The sequence below is a fragment of the Taudactylus pleione genome, unplaced genomic scaffold (assembly GCF_031769625.1).
Source record: "Taudactylus pleione unplaced genomic scaffold, aTauple2 ptg000154l, whole genome shotgun sequence".
NCBI classification, from domain to species: domain Eukaryota; kingdom Metazoa; phylum Chordata; class Amphibia; order Anura; family Myobatrachidae; genus Taudactylus; species Taudactylus pleione.
Genome location: NW_028284556.1, coordinates 16,542,316 through 16,559,339, shown reverse-complemented (window position 1 = coordinate 16,559,339; position 17,024 = coordinate 16,542,316). Strand labels below are relative to the sequence as shown.

The 17,024-nt window shown below is 40.8% G+C and overlaps 1 protein-coding gene across 1 annotated transcript in view; it reads right to left on the bottom strand.

Moving 5' to 3' along the window:
* SYNE1 (spectrin repeat containing nuclear envelope protein 1) overlaps window positions 1–17,024 on the bottom strand; it is a 546,802-nt gene that overhangs the window by 192,576 nt on the left and 337,202 nt on the right. The window contains exons 78-88 of the mRNA XM_088474380.1: window positions 16,563–16,707; window positions 14,964–15,182; window positions 13,980–14,245; window positions 12,899–13,064; window positions 11,790–11,945; window positions 9,429–9,581; window positions 8,523–8,705; window positions 4,835–4,972; window positions 3,700–3,885; window positions 991–1,113; window positions 612–794 (exon numbers count right to left, since the gene is read on the bottom strand). Of these exons, the coding sequence (XP_088330506.1) occupies window positions 612–794; window positions 991–1,113; window positions 3,700–3,885; window positions 4,835–4,972; window positions 8,523–8,705; window positions 9,429–9,581; window positions 11,790–11,945; window positions 12,899–13,064; window positions 13,980–14,245; window positions 14,964–15,182; window positions 16,563–16,707 (1,918 nt within the window). The remainder of the gene's footprint in view (window positions 1–611; window positions 795–990; window positions 1,114–3,699; window positions 3,886–4,834; window positions 4,973–8,522; window positions 8,706–9,428; window positions 9,582–11,789; window positions 11,946–12,898; window positions 13,065–13,979; window positions 14,246–14,963; window positions 15,183–16,562; window positions 16,708–17,024) is intronic.

The following is a 17,024-nucleotide window of genomic DNA, read 5'->3' as shown; positions in this document are numbered from 1 at the left end:
GTACGATGATAGATGTCTAAACGTCCAGCGGGAGCGCGCATCACTGGTCGTTTAAGACATTTTTCTTAACGATTTTCAAACGATTATTGAATGATTGAACGATAACGATATAGTTATCGTTCAATCACTCAATTTAATCGTCTAGTGGATGTGTGCCTTAAGAATGGTATAGCTATCATATACATAAGCTGCTTGCTGATCAGTTGATATGGATTTCAGGGCAAATTGTCCACCTAGTAGAAATGTGTCTGCAATGCTGTAAAAGGGGATAACCAGAAAAACTCTGCGAAACAGCATAGGTACAATACAGCATACCATACTAACTAGAAATATATCATTGCTGATGTAAATCACAAGTATTGGATGTGTTTATTCGAATAGTCGGCTATTTTATGGTACTTTATCATTGATATAGGCTACCATTAATGTAGGAACCTTTAGGAGCCTTTTGGGTATAGTTTTAGGCTTCTGAAGAAGGACCAGCTGTACCAGCCTGCAGTCTGTTTGAATCTAGTGTGTACGCAAATGTTCATGATTATATATTATTAGGCGAGTAAACTGAAGGTACAGTATAGAAGGTCATCATGCCTGCATATTAGGAAAGTACTTGCCTGCATTATATTACACTGCTGAATAGCAGTGTGCTGAAGACGACTAGTCTCCTCTTGCAGCCTGACTGCAGTACGGCATATAGGGTGGCTAGTGACTACTTCCTCAGGGATTCTAAGGCCGCTTTGGCAGACCTGGACAGCATGGACTTTTGGTTTCAAAGACTCCAGTTTGGAAAGCAGGTGCTGTAAAATGAAATAGGCTTTTATTCATTTTAACAAGTAACTCAAATTCAACATCTCCCTTAATATCACCCTTATCAACTATGTACACAGTATTTTCTCAAACTGCAATAAACTTGGCTGTTTATAAATTAGGTCCTGGCAGTTAGGTCAGTACCATCTAACATCATCATTCACAAGATTGGTATGTACACAGCACCTGTCTATGAGATAGCTGTTCCTTAAGACTCAAGCGTCCAAGTTCTGGAGAGGTCAGGGTAGTTTGGGCTTGTTCTAATGCTGTTTGTAGGGCTCTAACTTCACTTTCAAACTTCTTCATATCCTGAATGATGAACAAAACATCAACACAATATTGTCAATTACTTGCCCAATTCAATATTTCACAATAAATAAGAGCACATATTTTAATATAATCAGGATGAAAAAGTTGCATTTATTCATCTAGTAGTACAGTATATTGCATGAACAATGGCACTTGCTAATGCTTCTTGTACATATTGCTCAAAGCAGAATGGATTGTATCACAGGTGGGAAGACCCGATTACATATATTGCCTTATAATTATTTCTTCGGCTTGAATATACCTGCTTGTCTTTGCTAGAGGGTTTGGAATTTAGTTTGCTTTAGTTTAGGAATGCATGTTGCAGTTAGTAATCTCTACACTTTGGATCACCTCCATGCTCTGCCTCCCACATTGTCTTCTTCTTGTGATGTGGGACAGTTAAATAGCTCTGGACATGGTGGTGAGTGAATGGGTTATGCTGTGTCATCGCCCCAAGAAGGGGGTTGTTAGGAAGATGTGCAGTATTACCATTTCAGGTGCTTTGCCCATTAAGCTCAACTGTCATTGTTCATTGCTTGCTGCACTGTATATGTTGACAGATGATCCCAACTAACCATTTGTACCAATCACTCTATACATAATTTAGATATCTAAGGGCAGCTTACAGTATCTGCTGCTGTCAACTAGAAAGTATCAGATGGAGAAGGACATATGATGAAAGATTCAATCTAGATTATGCTTTAATTATGAGTTTATTTAGGAGTCATCACAGGATAAGTGTGACCCCTTATTTATTAGTTGCACCTGGGTTAAGATTACATAATTGGCAAGCAGATTAATGGTTATCCACTCCATAATGATTTCCCTAAGACACCCACACAAAGTTGAATCACCAGAGCTACAATGAGGGCAGGAATAGTGATGCACCCTTTCTTTAGGACATAATAATAATTGGATCACTCTCCTGCTTTTGTGATCTCTGCTGCCTCCGTGGGAACCGCAGCTGCCACTACAATTTTCAGTTAGCTGTCTCTGCCATTAGATGTCTCTCTTTATTATAACTATAGCACACCACTGGAGGCTGCACAAAAAGGCCAGTCGCCAATTGCTGCATTAATACTGGTGACTGATAACTGTTCTGACTTACAATAGCTATATATATAACCACATGAATGGGAGGTTCATGGAGGAAGAGCATAGCCAATACTACTGATTGTTTAATCAGGAAAGAGGTAGAGAGAATGACACAGTACCCACTAAATTGTGGGTAAGTAAGAAGAACTGTGCATTTTATCTTGCCATTGTGAATTCTCTCTAAAACTAGGTTTTGCAGGATGAGGCACACTTGCCACCCCCTTTCAGTCCTCCACTAGTTCCTAATCTTGAATACATTTCCATGGACTATAGGGTATCAGAGCTCTGATCGATATACTGTTGATTTCCATTCTTAGGTGTCCTTTGTACAAAACCAACTTTCCAGCCTAGCTAGTTTCCAAATTCTATCTTAATCAAGATGTTATTATTCCAGCATTACATCAGGATTCATCTCTAGAGTAAAAGGAAACTCTTAATTCCTTGAAATGTTATTAGAGTATTGAATATTTATGTCACCATTGCTCTTGATGACAGAAATTTGGATGATCTTTTGGTTCTATGTGATGCTTACAAGAGGGGATGACCGGCTTTGAAAGAGACAATTGATAGATGGATCAAAGCTGTGATACACCACGCTTATATTATGGTAGGAAAGCCTGTTCCTTGCACTGTAAAGGCCCATTCTACCAGATCAATGAGGAACTCCTGAGCAGTGCCACACTGTGCGTTTGTTGAGCTACTGTGTCAGGTGGTGACATATTGTTCAGTCCAGATTAAAGCCGCCAGATGACATAAGTTATTGTGCATTGTAACTCTGTACCCTCACGATGGAGCAGCTTTCAGATATCCACAAGGGTCCAAAGGGACTGATATGATGATAACGAGATCAGGACTTTTCTACTTACTTAAGCTTTTATCTAAATCCACTGAGGGACACTGCAATTGCCTTTGTTACACTGTAGTTCTCCCCTGTTTAAAGTTTATCAAAGTTAAATGTTTTTTCAGGGAGTTGTTTCTCTCTCTCTCTTTGTTGTAATTTATTCTCTGGTTCTATCCTGCGAGAATTGGTTAGACATGTGGCTGAGTGTCCAGCAGGATGGGGATATGGAAATGGAAGGAGTTAATACTTTAGAAGAATTAAAAGTGCAGGAGACTCTATAAACCCGTATTGGGATACGAAAAAGGGAGGCATTAACACTTTAGAGGAAATTAAAGTGCAAATTTCCTGAAGGAAAATATATACCCAAGGGTCCCAAAATCGATTCTGTGAACAGTATTTACAGTAATATAAGTATAAAAATCTTGTTTTTCATTTTGGTTACACAAGCTGAACAGAATTAATTTTTTAGGTGCCTTTAACCAGACAAAGTAAGCCCTGTACTGTAAATTATAATGTTCACACTTTAAAAAAGCTGGTGCCAGATATAACATTTCAGAGTAGATCAGAGTTGTGTTCTTATTTGTAATGAATGATAGATACAAGATACACATTTTCTGAAGATCCTCTCGAATTGAGACCCTGGATTTTACCTTGGCTGCATCCTGAAGCATCTGTAAACGTTGCTTTATTGTTTGCTGAAGTTCTTCAGTCTGACGTCCAAGATCTGACACTTGCTGACACAGTGCTTCTGAATGATACACACTCGTCAAATACTCTATCTTTTCATTCATGGCTTCCAGATCACTATGGATGTCTCTTGACTCCTCCAACGTAGCCTGTAATCAAAACACATTTGACTATTTTAATCATAACTTTGAAATGCTTAATAAGGCACTGATATGTTTTTAAAAGAAAAAAAGTTAATAAAAACATAGCATCCATAAAGCTAAATAAACATAAATCTATAAATAAGGACCTCTCTAAATAAATAATACATCCTGCGTTGACAGCCGCTGAAATGCTCCTTGGAATACATTTCATATAAAGACCAGATGAATATTGATAACATGACAATGCAGTCCTTAAAATAAAATAAAAGGCCACCAGTCAGACCTTTCATAAATTATATATTAAATAAATAAAAAATCCTTACAATGGGTAGAAGAGAAAGAACTTCTATGTAGTTCTTTACCTTTTACCAACTGTAAGAGCCTTTTGTTTTGTTTTTCTTGTTTAAAGTCCATATTTTGTGGTTAAGGACTATATTTACATACAGGAACTATATGTACTATACATATTGGAGTAGCTTCTATTGTTTTTAATTACATTTTTAATTGTTATTTAAATTATGTAATTATTATATACATTATGTGCAGTGGTTAAGAGTGCATATTATAGGGATCTGGTTGTAGTTATAAAAAGGAGAGCCTGGTCTGCTCAATAGGATGCTAGTTAGCCAAGTGTCCTGTCCACTCCCTTCAGTTCCATTGTGATGCTTGCGCGGGCTGATCATATAACATGTGAAACTCCCACAATCAATCAATAACAGTAGTACTCACAAGTGTCTGAATAGCGTGTCAGGGACAGGAACAACACATTGATAGCATTTTATAGAGAAGACACGATGTACTTTCGTCCATACAAATTTCACCATGTCCCAATGCAAGCTTATCCATAGATATTACCTGTCTCCAAATCAGCATCTAACTATTCTAGAATGGATGTAAAGAAACGGCTGTGCACATAGAAAAGCGATAACATATCACTACTTGCATTGTGACCTACCTGGTGAGCCATTGCCTGGTCACGAAGCTGGCTTGCTGAACTCCAGCTGATGTGACTGCGCGCTAACATTTTGGCCTTTTCTATCCACCGCAAAATAATTTCTAACATTTCATTGTATTCCTCCAGTTGAACAACAGCCTATGGAATAGGGTATATGAAGGTAGCAATACTGTTAGGCAAGTATTTAGCTTTACAAAATGAAAAATAATATATCCTCCAGAGCCGTCCCGAACCAATTTGGTGCCCTAGGCAAGATTTTGGCTGGTGCCCCCTAGCACATATTCTCACCACCAAGCTTAATGTTGCATTCAATATGAAAATTTGCACTCCAATTAATTTCTTAGTATTTCCTTTCAAACTCAACCAATTTGAATATAAATTAATGTAATGGAGATTAACACTACTGTTCTCCCTTCACAGCGATATATATGTATGTAGTTAACAAACTGCAATACCCGGCGCTCCAAAATAAATACAAAATTGATAATATTAATCGTCCACCTGCTGGCTAGTAGCAATCTTTGATCTAGTTAAGACCAAATATATAGACATGGGGGTGAAAAAACACTATGTTGCTACTGCGCAAGGTAGATATGATGTTAAATATATATACGAATAATATATAACATTTGTGCTCTCTGAAAAAATGGATGGGAGACTGAATAGATAAAATATCTATTTAATATCCAATGATACACATATAAACAAACAGGATCACAAGCCAATAACTGATGGTTACTAGAAATGACACTGTATACCAATATATCAATGTTCAGTGTCAATTGGCATACATCACAATAATAAACAAGTAAATAAATAAACAACAGTATTCTCAGTAAAAGGTGCTGGCGTCCCAGCTTCAATGAATAAAATGGAATGTAGAACGTAGCTTAATCAATATGTAATAAACATTAACTGAAAGCGTGGCTACGCTGGTAATGAGCATACAATCTCATGAGGATGGATTGTACTGTTGAGGGATAGCTAAATGAGTATAAGGTAAAACTCACGGAATGCGGTGAAATCCGCTGATGAGAAGTCAAATGCACTTTTGAAAAAACTCTTCTAATCCTCCAGCATCTGCTACAAATACAAACAGCAGTGGCCGCTATGTGTGCGGCTGCAAAGGTTTGCTAGACAATGTGTCCTCCGGTAATATCTAACCTTAACACAGATGGTGTGGCAGCGGCTCCAGCCGCTCAATGAATGGTAAATAAAGTGTGCGCTGAAAATCAGCTAGTCGGCAGGTCCCGCTGTGCAAGCGGCAGGTAGGGCTTGCTGGGTTATAAGTCCTCCAGCGGCTCCTGTGTCAGGCACATCTGTGGGGAAGCAGCTCCAATTTCTGGCTGAAGGATCAGCAAGTGAGTTGTTACTGCTGCAGCCAATAGCCAGTGGCTCTAGCTTGTTCTTTGGTGGAGAGTAATCCCAAAGTATAAGCTGGAGAGAGGACTTTGGGCTGTAAAATTCCTGGATCTCCTGGAAGGCACTTGGTGGCTCTGGTCAACGCGTTTCGTCCTATAGTATTAGGAATTTTTGAAGACTTGAAGTAAGGTATCTTCGCCCGCCTGAGCAGAGAGTCTCCCAGCTTACCACATTCAGCAAGTCCCTTTGGTGTGCCCCAAACCTCCGCTGGTGCATGCCGTAGGTATGCCCCTAGCCATTCCAATGCCCTATGCATCTGCCTAGTTTGCCTATGCCTAGGGCTGGCTCTGATATTCTACCATTTCACTATCCATATATTTCTATGTAATTGGTTAATCTGCAATCTTTGTCACCTTATCTTTCTTTCAAAGCAATGACTGGTGGTATGATGACTCATGTCTGCTGCATGTAAAATGCATGACGATTTATAGATCTTAATCTCTATATTCATAATTTCTTCCAATTCCAACTATCAGGCACTAAAAAATGCCTTTAATAAAGCTTAATGCTGATAGTTTACTGAAAGGTATACATAGGGTTTATTAATACTTTATTGCTCTATTAAATCACAGCAATAATTTGTTTGCATTTATCAGTCACTAATACACTATAGGCTTGATTTGGAGTAGCATGCAATGCTGATTTGAGGGAATTTTTGGAAATGCACATGAACGAAAACCCCTAACAGCTACCACAGTGTGTATGTCCCACAAAGTGTGCACACAGAAGCTCAGTGAGGCATCAGAAATGTATTGGAAATATGGTGAGCGGTACTAGGCGGTGACTGGAAGCTATTCAGATGCACAAAAATGGTCCATCTTATGAGCGTGTTATAGGAGTGTCACGGTCGTGTCCCTGAAGTGGTTGCGTACACAGACGTATAGTCACTCATATTGGAGGCCATACTCAAATGGAAAATCTGTATGGCCATACTTTCCACCTCTCCCGGATCGTCCGGAAGGCTTCTGAAAATCTGAAAATGGGCGTGCATAAATTAGGCACTGCGACGGTATATACAGCTTGAGTACTCACTGCGATGAGGTTAGCAATTTCTGAGTAAGGTCAGACCTGTTGTAATTGTGCGTGAGGGGCCGATGATACTCAATGTATACGCAAGACTGCAAGGTATTACGGATGTACGAAAGCGGCAGTGGGCGTCTAGATTTGGGTTTCTTTATAATAGCTTTGCGAATGCAGTCATTAGCATATTTTTACAGTAGATCTGCGTGCGTAATGGCAGCTGCGATCGCAATAGAGATCCGCAATGAATCAGGCCCATAGTTCTTACTCCTGGGCTCTATGGGAGTGAGTTGGACAGCGGTAAGTGTCTGGAGTGTATGCAGTTGAAGTAAAATAACCGGCTAAAATCCAAAGTAACATTAGATGCGGGGTTTGGTAATACTCTGGGTAATGGCTGGGCTTGACTTTAGCTCAGGATACCGGGTCGGGACCGGCTATTGCTCAGGATGCCGGGCTGGGACCGGCTATGGCTCATGATGCCAGGCTGGGACTGGCTATGGCTCAGGATTGGTGCCGCTGATATGGAATGGACGCCACTGGAACCACAGGCAGGCAGATGGAAACAGAAGCCGCTGAAACTGAGAATAAATCGCAGTGTCCAGGGAGCAGCGCACACAAAGTGGAACAAAACCAGGAGTCTGAGTTCTCAGGAATAAACTGTAAGGCAAAAGACACAGGACAGACCAACGTTGTTCAGGCCGCATGCTGAGTCCACTGCAGGAACCTTTATACCCCTGGAGCAGCCGTGATTGGTGGATGCTGCTCTGGGATCAGACCTCTCTCTCCCATTGGTGACTCAGTGGTCAGATGACTTCTTCCAACATGTCAGCGCCAAGGACACAACACGGTGCCTGCCGGAAAGTCGGCGATGAGATGCCGGACTATGTCAAGAACTGCAGCGGGGAGAATGCAGCAGCAGCAGACCTCCAGCGCCGTATCTGCATCAGAGACTGCGACCCCCACCAGGAACATACAAAGGCGCGGACAGGTATGTGCGGTGGCTGAGGGACCCAGGACCTTACAGGGAAGGGCTGATAGTAGCATTAGCATATAGTCGCAGCCTCAACTACGGCAAAAGACACTATAGTATGTAACTCGGAATCAAGCCCAATGTGAGAATTATTAATATAAATGTTGCCCGAAAATTCACTAAGAATCAGTAACATAATGAGTTAAATAAGTACAGAAAAAAAAAGTAAAATCAGAAAATCACAATGACTGGATTTCAACAACAACAATTCTATACCTGCTGCACTTTGCCGGCTCTGTATTCAGCCTGCTTGCTGGCATTCTGCTGCAGTTCTGTAAGTTTGCCTATTTTGTCCACCAGTTGCTTTGCCAGAGTAGGACTCTGTTCTGCAAAATCCTGCACCGCTGCATCCAATTCCACCAACTTGATGTTGCACTTATCCAGTTCCTCACACAGAATCTGTATTATCAAAAGAGAAAGAATAAATCAAAATAAACTGCAAATTGTCCTTCAAATGAGTAGTATAATAGGGCAACCCAAGACTGGATGTGAACGTCACAAGGGTAATTGTCGTGTGGGCCACTGATGCTTTACCACTTGGCTGTGCAATGGCAAAGAGGGAGAAAGGTATTTGTTTCTTTGGTTATTAAAGCTGTACCATTGTACTATATCAACTTGTACACTGGGCAGTGCACCAACACTGAATGTAGCACCCAGGGGCTTAAGTAGGTATTTGAAGGCCCCATAGCAAAAGTTTGTAAGGGCTCCTATGTACCACCCAATGGTGAAATATGTATATAACACATATAACTTTGACAAGGAAGATGGGTCCCCCTCAGCTATGGGTCCCATAGCAACTGCATCCCTTACACCTATTTTAATTATGCCTGTGATAGCACCTATATATTTATGAATGGACACTGATTTATTGCCACAGCTTCAAAAAAGAGTAGATCTATAGTCCTGATTGTCCTGCAGGAGGGTACGTATGATGGGTCATCATGGGGTGTCGCCTTTATATTCTTTTATATAATAGTCCTCTAATATAAGCATGTGAGAGTGTATGGGTTACTAAAGTCAAATATGGCCAGGTCTCCTCTGGAGACCTATAAATGTAATGCATGATAGAGTGACATTTGATCTTGTTTTCAGACACATCCAATAAGAAGTGCTCTTACATACCTTGTGATCTTTCCTAGCTTGAGACACATCACATGTTTTCTCCTTTAGTTTTGCTAAAATTGCATTCAGCTCTTCTTCAGTTTCTGTAATACGCTGATTTAGCTCCCGGTACAGTATCTGATTCTGTTCTGCCTCTTTCTGTTTCAATTGTATCTACATTATCATGAGAATATACCATTAGATATGTGCTCATTGAGTATTCCAGAACACACAATCAATGTATGCACACTGTATTTGTGGTGAATATACTAGAATGGGGTTGGTTACGGGATCCCGATGGTCAGAATGCCAACAGTGGCATTCCGATGGTCAAAATCCCGATTAGTTTTGGTATTATAATCTGTACCCTAACCCACCCCATCCACAGCCTAACCCTAACCATCCCGTCTCACAGCCTAACCTTATCCCTCCCCTCCAGCAGCCTAACCATAACCCTCCTGCTATGGCCTAAACCCTAATACTTACCATTGGGATCTGTCGGCATTCTAATGGTTGAGGATCCCTTAGAATGTACATTGTATGCATACATGTCAACCATCCTCTCTGTGTGGAAGACTTCTGCACCTTTTTCCTCCTATATAAAAATACTACTAGCCACCAGGTAATGGGAACTTAATTGAACTCTGGGCAACCAGGAACAAGGCTCTATGTGACACACTTGGCCACCACGACTATACACTGTACACTAGGAACTGACCAATATACTGGATACACTAAGCTACAAGGGATTTTGTCCAAAGCAAGTGCACAGATATTTCCAGCCAAGATGGAGGCATCAGGGAGGAGTGGCAGGCCCAACAACAGGGGGGGTACTAGGGCCCACAGATAAACATAGCTCTAACTGCTACCTGTGCTGCTGCTAGAGTGATCAGGAGGACGCAGCATGTACAAGGATCCGTCAGGGGAGCCGCTGTAGCCTTATTGCACAGACGGCTTCCGATGCAATAAAGATTTTTAGTTTATTGTGGTGCAGCATGTGTGATGCATGATATCACTCAGCACCACACCGCTGAAAGACAGAGCAGAGGAGCCGCGCTGGGAACCAGGACACATAGAAGAAGAAAGGTTTGGAGTTGGAGAGACACTGTGGGGCTGGAGAGACAGAAGGGGTCTTGGGATGGAGAGATAAAAGGGGACAAGGGCTGGAGAGACAGAAGGGTGCTGGAGAGACACAGGGGGCTGGAGAGACACAAGGAGCTGGAGAGACTAGTGTGGACGAGGCTGAAGAGAACTGGGGGAAAGTAGCTGGAGATTATCCACAACTGACAGGATTAGAAGGAAAAGGCTCAGGGACAATAATCTTCATTCTAAAGAAACATTACTGATTAGCAAATATAGGTTAATAATATAAAATAGTTTGACCAAGGAAGTTCACATTATGACAATAACATTGGTTATATTCCTATGCAAACAGGGGTCTTTCAGACCATGTGATCTACTATGTGAATAGTGAATACCAACTGAAGTCACCATCTGTCCAGGGAGGAACAAATTGTTCATTTGCAGAGAAACCACATATGGGTAAGGCAGATACTCAAGCAACTGCCTGTACCTGCCAGGGACAGGGCTGCAGAGAGTCTGGCCGGGCCCGGTTAATGGCAAGGGGGTATGTCCAAATGTAAGGAGGCATCACCAGTCCCCCTGCCAAAAATGAAAACTATTATCTGTGGCGTGCGCACCACAGTGGGGGAGAGGGACGTTTGGCTCCCAGCCAGGGGCAGATCCAGGAGGGGAGGGCGCGATTACTCTCCCACTCCTATCAGCTGGGCATTACTGCTACTGACAGGAGGGGGGAAAAAAGAGGGGTGCCCCTCCAGCAAGCCCAGGTAATCAGTACCCACCCCATCCTCTCTTGGAACCCCTGCCAGGGATGGGGGACCCCTAAAAATGGGTGTACCGGGCACCATGATTTCTGTTGCCGGTCCTGGTGGGGGCACATTCTCTGGCTCTGTACAATGGGAAAAACTGTTCCTTACAAAATGCTGTGTGAACCTCAGTAGAAAAGCGAGATTTAATTTTACAGCATAGAAGTATTTAAATCTGCTGGTGGGAATGAAGAAGCTGCATTAATGAAGCAAGTGGAACTGTCCTTAAGTGAAAATAAGCTGGACACCCGCAAATGTAGGCAATGACAGATTTTACTGGGGTGCCACCAAATATTTGGCATTTGGGGGTGCACCTTGAAATGAGCTTGGGGGACATATGGTCTTATCTGCACAAGCAAACAGTGTTTTTTATGTTGTTCAAAAAGAAGCCTTTATTTATTGATGTGAATGCACTATACAGTATGTAATGTCCTTGCTCTGGTACTATACAGAGAGACATTTCATTGTAATCACCATGGTAAATGCATTTTTTTACCTCCTCATTCACATTAGCCAATGCTAGTGCCACTTCAGCAAGTAGTAATGAGAGCTCAGATGGTAAAATAGTGTACATCTCCAAATATTTGTTCTGCTGCTCTTCAGACAACTTCTCCACTCTGTGACGATGAGAATTTAATTCCTGATGGAGAACCTTTAGGATGAAGAATAGAAAAACATTTTGTGATGTAGCTCTAATAAGCAAGTAAAATCCACTTTCATTAATTCAGTTCTTCATGTCATTACACCATTAAAACACACTTTATAGAAATTATACAAATGGACATTAGTCAAGAACAATAGGTCATTTTGTCACAGGCAAGAACTCCCTCAATATCTAATATATTAAAATAAAGTAGCAAGATTTAAAGAGTAAGGTTATAACTAAAAAACAGACATACCTCAAACATTGCCTCTTCTTAGGATGTATAGGTATTGTAATAGCCGCTGTAGCTGGTGCTCCCAAGTTATTCTATAGACTGAAAATCTAGATTTACTAAGCGACTGCTTATGTAAACGCTGACTGTCTGTGTTTTTGACTCGAACATTTGTATTAAATGCAAATAATGACTACAATGGGCCTCCCTTTAAGTTGGACTGCCTTATATTAATGTGTAAAACTTCATACGGATAGTCGCATTGCCCACTGTTTTACTGTCCGCAGCGACAACTGTCATCAGTAGAATACATACACCTACCCCATGCTGGGTACAAACGATCAATCAGAAACAGGCGCCCCAATGGCATACGCATGACTTACAATAGCAGAGAAATCCAAGCTGCACATGATGCTCTGTCAATATATGTATGCATGGTGCAGCCATGCGCCGTTTGCTTATGATCGCTGGATGCGTCCACCTTTGATACTACACAGAATAAGTCCAAACATCTTATTATGCAGGAACGTGACTAACCAGCAGGGCTGTAAGGGGCCTCTGATATTTCCTCACCTGTCATCACCTGAAAAGATCTAAAACTACAATGATGAATTGGCCACTGACAAATGTATTACCTGCATTATAATCAAAGCTAGCTCATACAAGTGAAAGTACTGACTTTTCTCCATCTTGGGCCCTTGATTAAGTAACTATTCCTCCAGTACTGTACCTGCAATTCTTCCAACTGCACATCTGTTTCAGCTGCAGGTTTCAATAAATTGTCCTTGGTGTCTCTGATCCAGGCTTTAACCACATTTAGCGCCTGCTCCACTTCCTCTCTCTCCTTCAGTTCCTGCTCTACAAGCTTCTTGCTTTTCTTTACTTTCTGCTGCATGCTTTCATATATTAAAACATAAACCCATATGTTATTAAAACATCAATAATACACCATTGTTCTATTACATTTTACAAATAGTGGCTATCAATATTTTATTATCTACATTTACAAGTATCCAAAATTCCCAAATCAGCAAATTGATGAGTGTGGTATAATATGTCGCCATTCATCATGTAGACTGGTGAAATTTCGATATGTTGAAATGTCAACATATCATTCCTTGTGTCCCAGCGGTGACTTACCTGCTCCGGGCAGCTGTCGCATAGCCTCTGTCAGTCATGTGACTGTCACTTCTGGGTCAGACCTATGATCCTCCAGATTTTATTCTGCTATCCCTAATCCCTACGCCTCCTTTTAGTGCTTAACCCTAACCTCCTCATCACCCTCGCAGGCTAACCCTAAACTTCCCCCACAGCCTAACCCCCTACCCTCCTGCAGCCTAATCTCGACATTCTGAACATGTTGACGCATTACTTGTCAACATTTGAAAAAGTAGACAACATAACTGTCTACATGGTGGTGTCGTCGTTTTGATTGTCGACATCATCCTTTTGACTACGTCCTTAAATTGATGTATATGCTGAGAGTTATTTAGAAGTGGACAGAGCAGCTTAGAGCCCATATGGCATTTCTGGCTAAGAGCGTTTATGGACAAACAAACTGGTCAACTAAGAAAAATAAAAATATAAAGATAATTTTTTTTTTTACTTTAAAATAGTAACAATTCCTTCCCTTGGGTAAAGCTACTGTACTAAATAGTTGTTTTAAGGAATTTGTGCTGGTTAAACCTACAGAGGTCATAAGCGTGTTTACGGTATATCTATATAGAACGCTGGAATGCAGGTGACAAGTTCTTTCTGCACCATATGTGTTATTTTGATCTATAACATCAACAAGAGTATTCCTTCCTTACTTTGAACATCTGTCCAGCATGGCTTTTATTTCGTGAATGACTGGCAGGTCCTCTGGGGCAGCGGATTCAGTTTCCACATCTCGGAGGACACCGTTGAGAGCGTGTTGTTTTAGCTGATTGACTGCAGAGTGCTGCTGCTCTACCTCTCTAGAGAAAGCCTCGTGGCTGTCCAGCAGCTCGGCCAGTTCAGCCTTAGAGGCTTTTTCAGTGCAGCTCTCTGGTAGGTGTTCTTGTAGCTGGTCAATTGCTATGGTGGCTTCCTGTATCTGAGAATACAAACCAGATCCGTTACTTTTAAAAGAACGTGTGATTCTAGTTCTCCTTTCCCATTTCTACAGTCTATTCTCTCAGTCCTTTAATAAAATATGAACAAAACAAAAGTAATTTACGTACTGTAATGCATGCGGTAAATACATAAAGGCAAATGTAATGGCTTTATAACTATAACTGCAATTTAGTAATAAAGTACAAGTTTGAATATATGCCAATAAAGAGAATGTGACCCAGAGTAATCATATCAGTCACCATTGCAATAATGTCACCACAACACAGCACTGAGAAAGTCAGTATGGGATATGTACTGCTGTACCAGAAATGTATGCAATATGTATAATATTTGTATAAAAGGGTGTGGCACAAAATGTCGACATGTGACCTGCTGTCATGCACAATGTACACATGGGCATAATGTTGATATTGTGCATGTCAACAATCAGAATGTCAACATAGCGTTTTTACAGTATTTAAGCCATAACTGTAGCCTAACACAAACACTGATATGTACTGTGGACATTGGAATGTCGACATTCACAATGTCAACATAACGGACATGTCAACATTGTGGAAGTCGACAGTTTCAGTCTACAATTCTACCATGTCGACATTCAGATGCTGTTGACATACCGTATAAACATGATAGTTAGAAGTGACGGTACGTGTGTAAGCACGGAGATTGATGGCAGATGACATGACACCAGGTAGTACCTTATCACTCAGTTCCCTCCATTGCTGCATAGCCTCCTCCAGTATTTTCTCCTGTTCGCGTGCTGTGTTGCGCAGCCTGGTCCATCTTTGCCACACTGTTGTCATTGACTTACTTATGGCAGCTTTGCTGGCATTATTTCCCAGTTTCTCCATTGTCGATGCCTTTTCTTCCAGTGCTGTGATTTTCTCGTGAAAGGAATTTACCATAGCTAACAAAGTCTGGAAAATAATTTTAAGGGACAGTTTGATCCAATTGATACACAAGTGATGGGGAGAATGTAAAGAAGATACTGTTCCATACAATTTTTTTTTGTAATGCTCCTTCTTTTGGGGATTTGTTGTGTAAAGGCTATTCTAAAGCCAAGTACACACTAAGACGATGTGGGCCCGATACGTTGTTTCCAGCCGAATCGGAACAACATATCGGCGGATCGTTCTGTGCGCTCCGGCAGTCGCATACGATATCATCCGGTCAATATTGCATGCGGTGCCATAGCAAGTAATGAAGCATGGATCGAGGGATAGTTATTTTGTTCGTTACATAGCTCAATGTGTACCCGCGTTACGATATGCTGGCCCGTCGGGCCGAGATATCGTCCAGGTTATCATAGCTAAGTGCTTAGGCATGCAACACGATCCAGACTGCACCTCGATCTGATCGACCCACATGCTGCCACACATGTATCTTTACAGCAGTGAAAAAGTGTAATTGTCTAATTACGTCATTAATATTTCCTGCTTGCATTAAGTGTGCAAAAAAACAGCAAATGCTGGGAATTTAGAAGTTTGTCGGATTTGTCCTATATTTTTAAATGAGATTTTTTTTCGGGAGTATAGCAAATATGAACTCCCCCTGTCTAAAGCTAGTGATGTACAGTAGAACCACATTTGTTTCTAAACTTCTAGAAAACCTGTGGAATCTGTCTCCTCCATCTAGGAGGCACAAAATGGCACTGGCATTACAAGTATGAAAGATATTAATGGTCAATAAAAAATGTAATAAATAATTCTCAAATAGCTAACATAATATGATAACAAAATCCTTTAGAATGTAAGCTATCACGAGCACGGACCTCTTCCCTCATGTGCTTCTCATTACATTTAATTTTACTCCTTACTCCCCATTAGGGCACCTAACACGTGACTGCCTGCTCCATGCTGCTTATTGTGAGTGCTTTAATCTCTACTGCAGCAATGTATATAAATCGTGTCCTTGTCCTGTACTGTAATGTACTGTAAGTAACTTGTTTCCTGTTCACCTATTAGTTCTATGTACTATGTAAGGCGCTGCGGAACACTTGTGGCGCCATATAAATAAAGGATAATAATAAAAATAGTAATAATAATATGATGGTTGTTTTGGAAGCCCCATTGAATCAGAAAATACCGCTACATGAAAGTAGGACCATCATCATCCTATCTCCTATTGTTCTCTTCAACATCACGTGGAATACAGTAAATCTAGATTTTTAAAAAACGTATTGGGAAATGTTATTAATGTTTTTCCATATTGATATGCATGGAGATTGGCGATGTTTCAAACAAGAGGAAAAAAGCTTTGATATCACATAAACTAACAGATTATGGTACTGTACTCACCTTGTGAGCAAACAGCTTTTCTTCAGCTTTGTGACATGAAACTTCTTTAGCCACTGAAAACTTGGATAACTTTTTCTCTGCATCATTCAAAGAAATTACAACCTGGTGTCTTTCCTCCTGGTATAAATGCCACTGAACTGTACATCTATGAATGACAAAAGCAAGTTGTGTTTGGTGTACATATTAACAGTAAAATATGTGTATTTCGTTATTCTACTGGTTAATGTCTTTTATTACCCCAAGAATGCTCCTAGTCTGCTAGTCACAAAGTTCTTAAATAATGCTCCTGTCTCCTTTTATTTGTTTACCTACAGTAAATATTAATAGAAGCAGGGGCAGATTGACTAAAGACCTAACTGGGATGTTACCAGGTAGGCAGATGGCTATCTGGAGTCCGCCTGATATATTTTGAGTATTGATTATTAACTTTTATCCTTTATAGGTTTTTACAAAAATAAATTT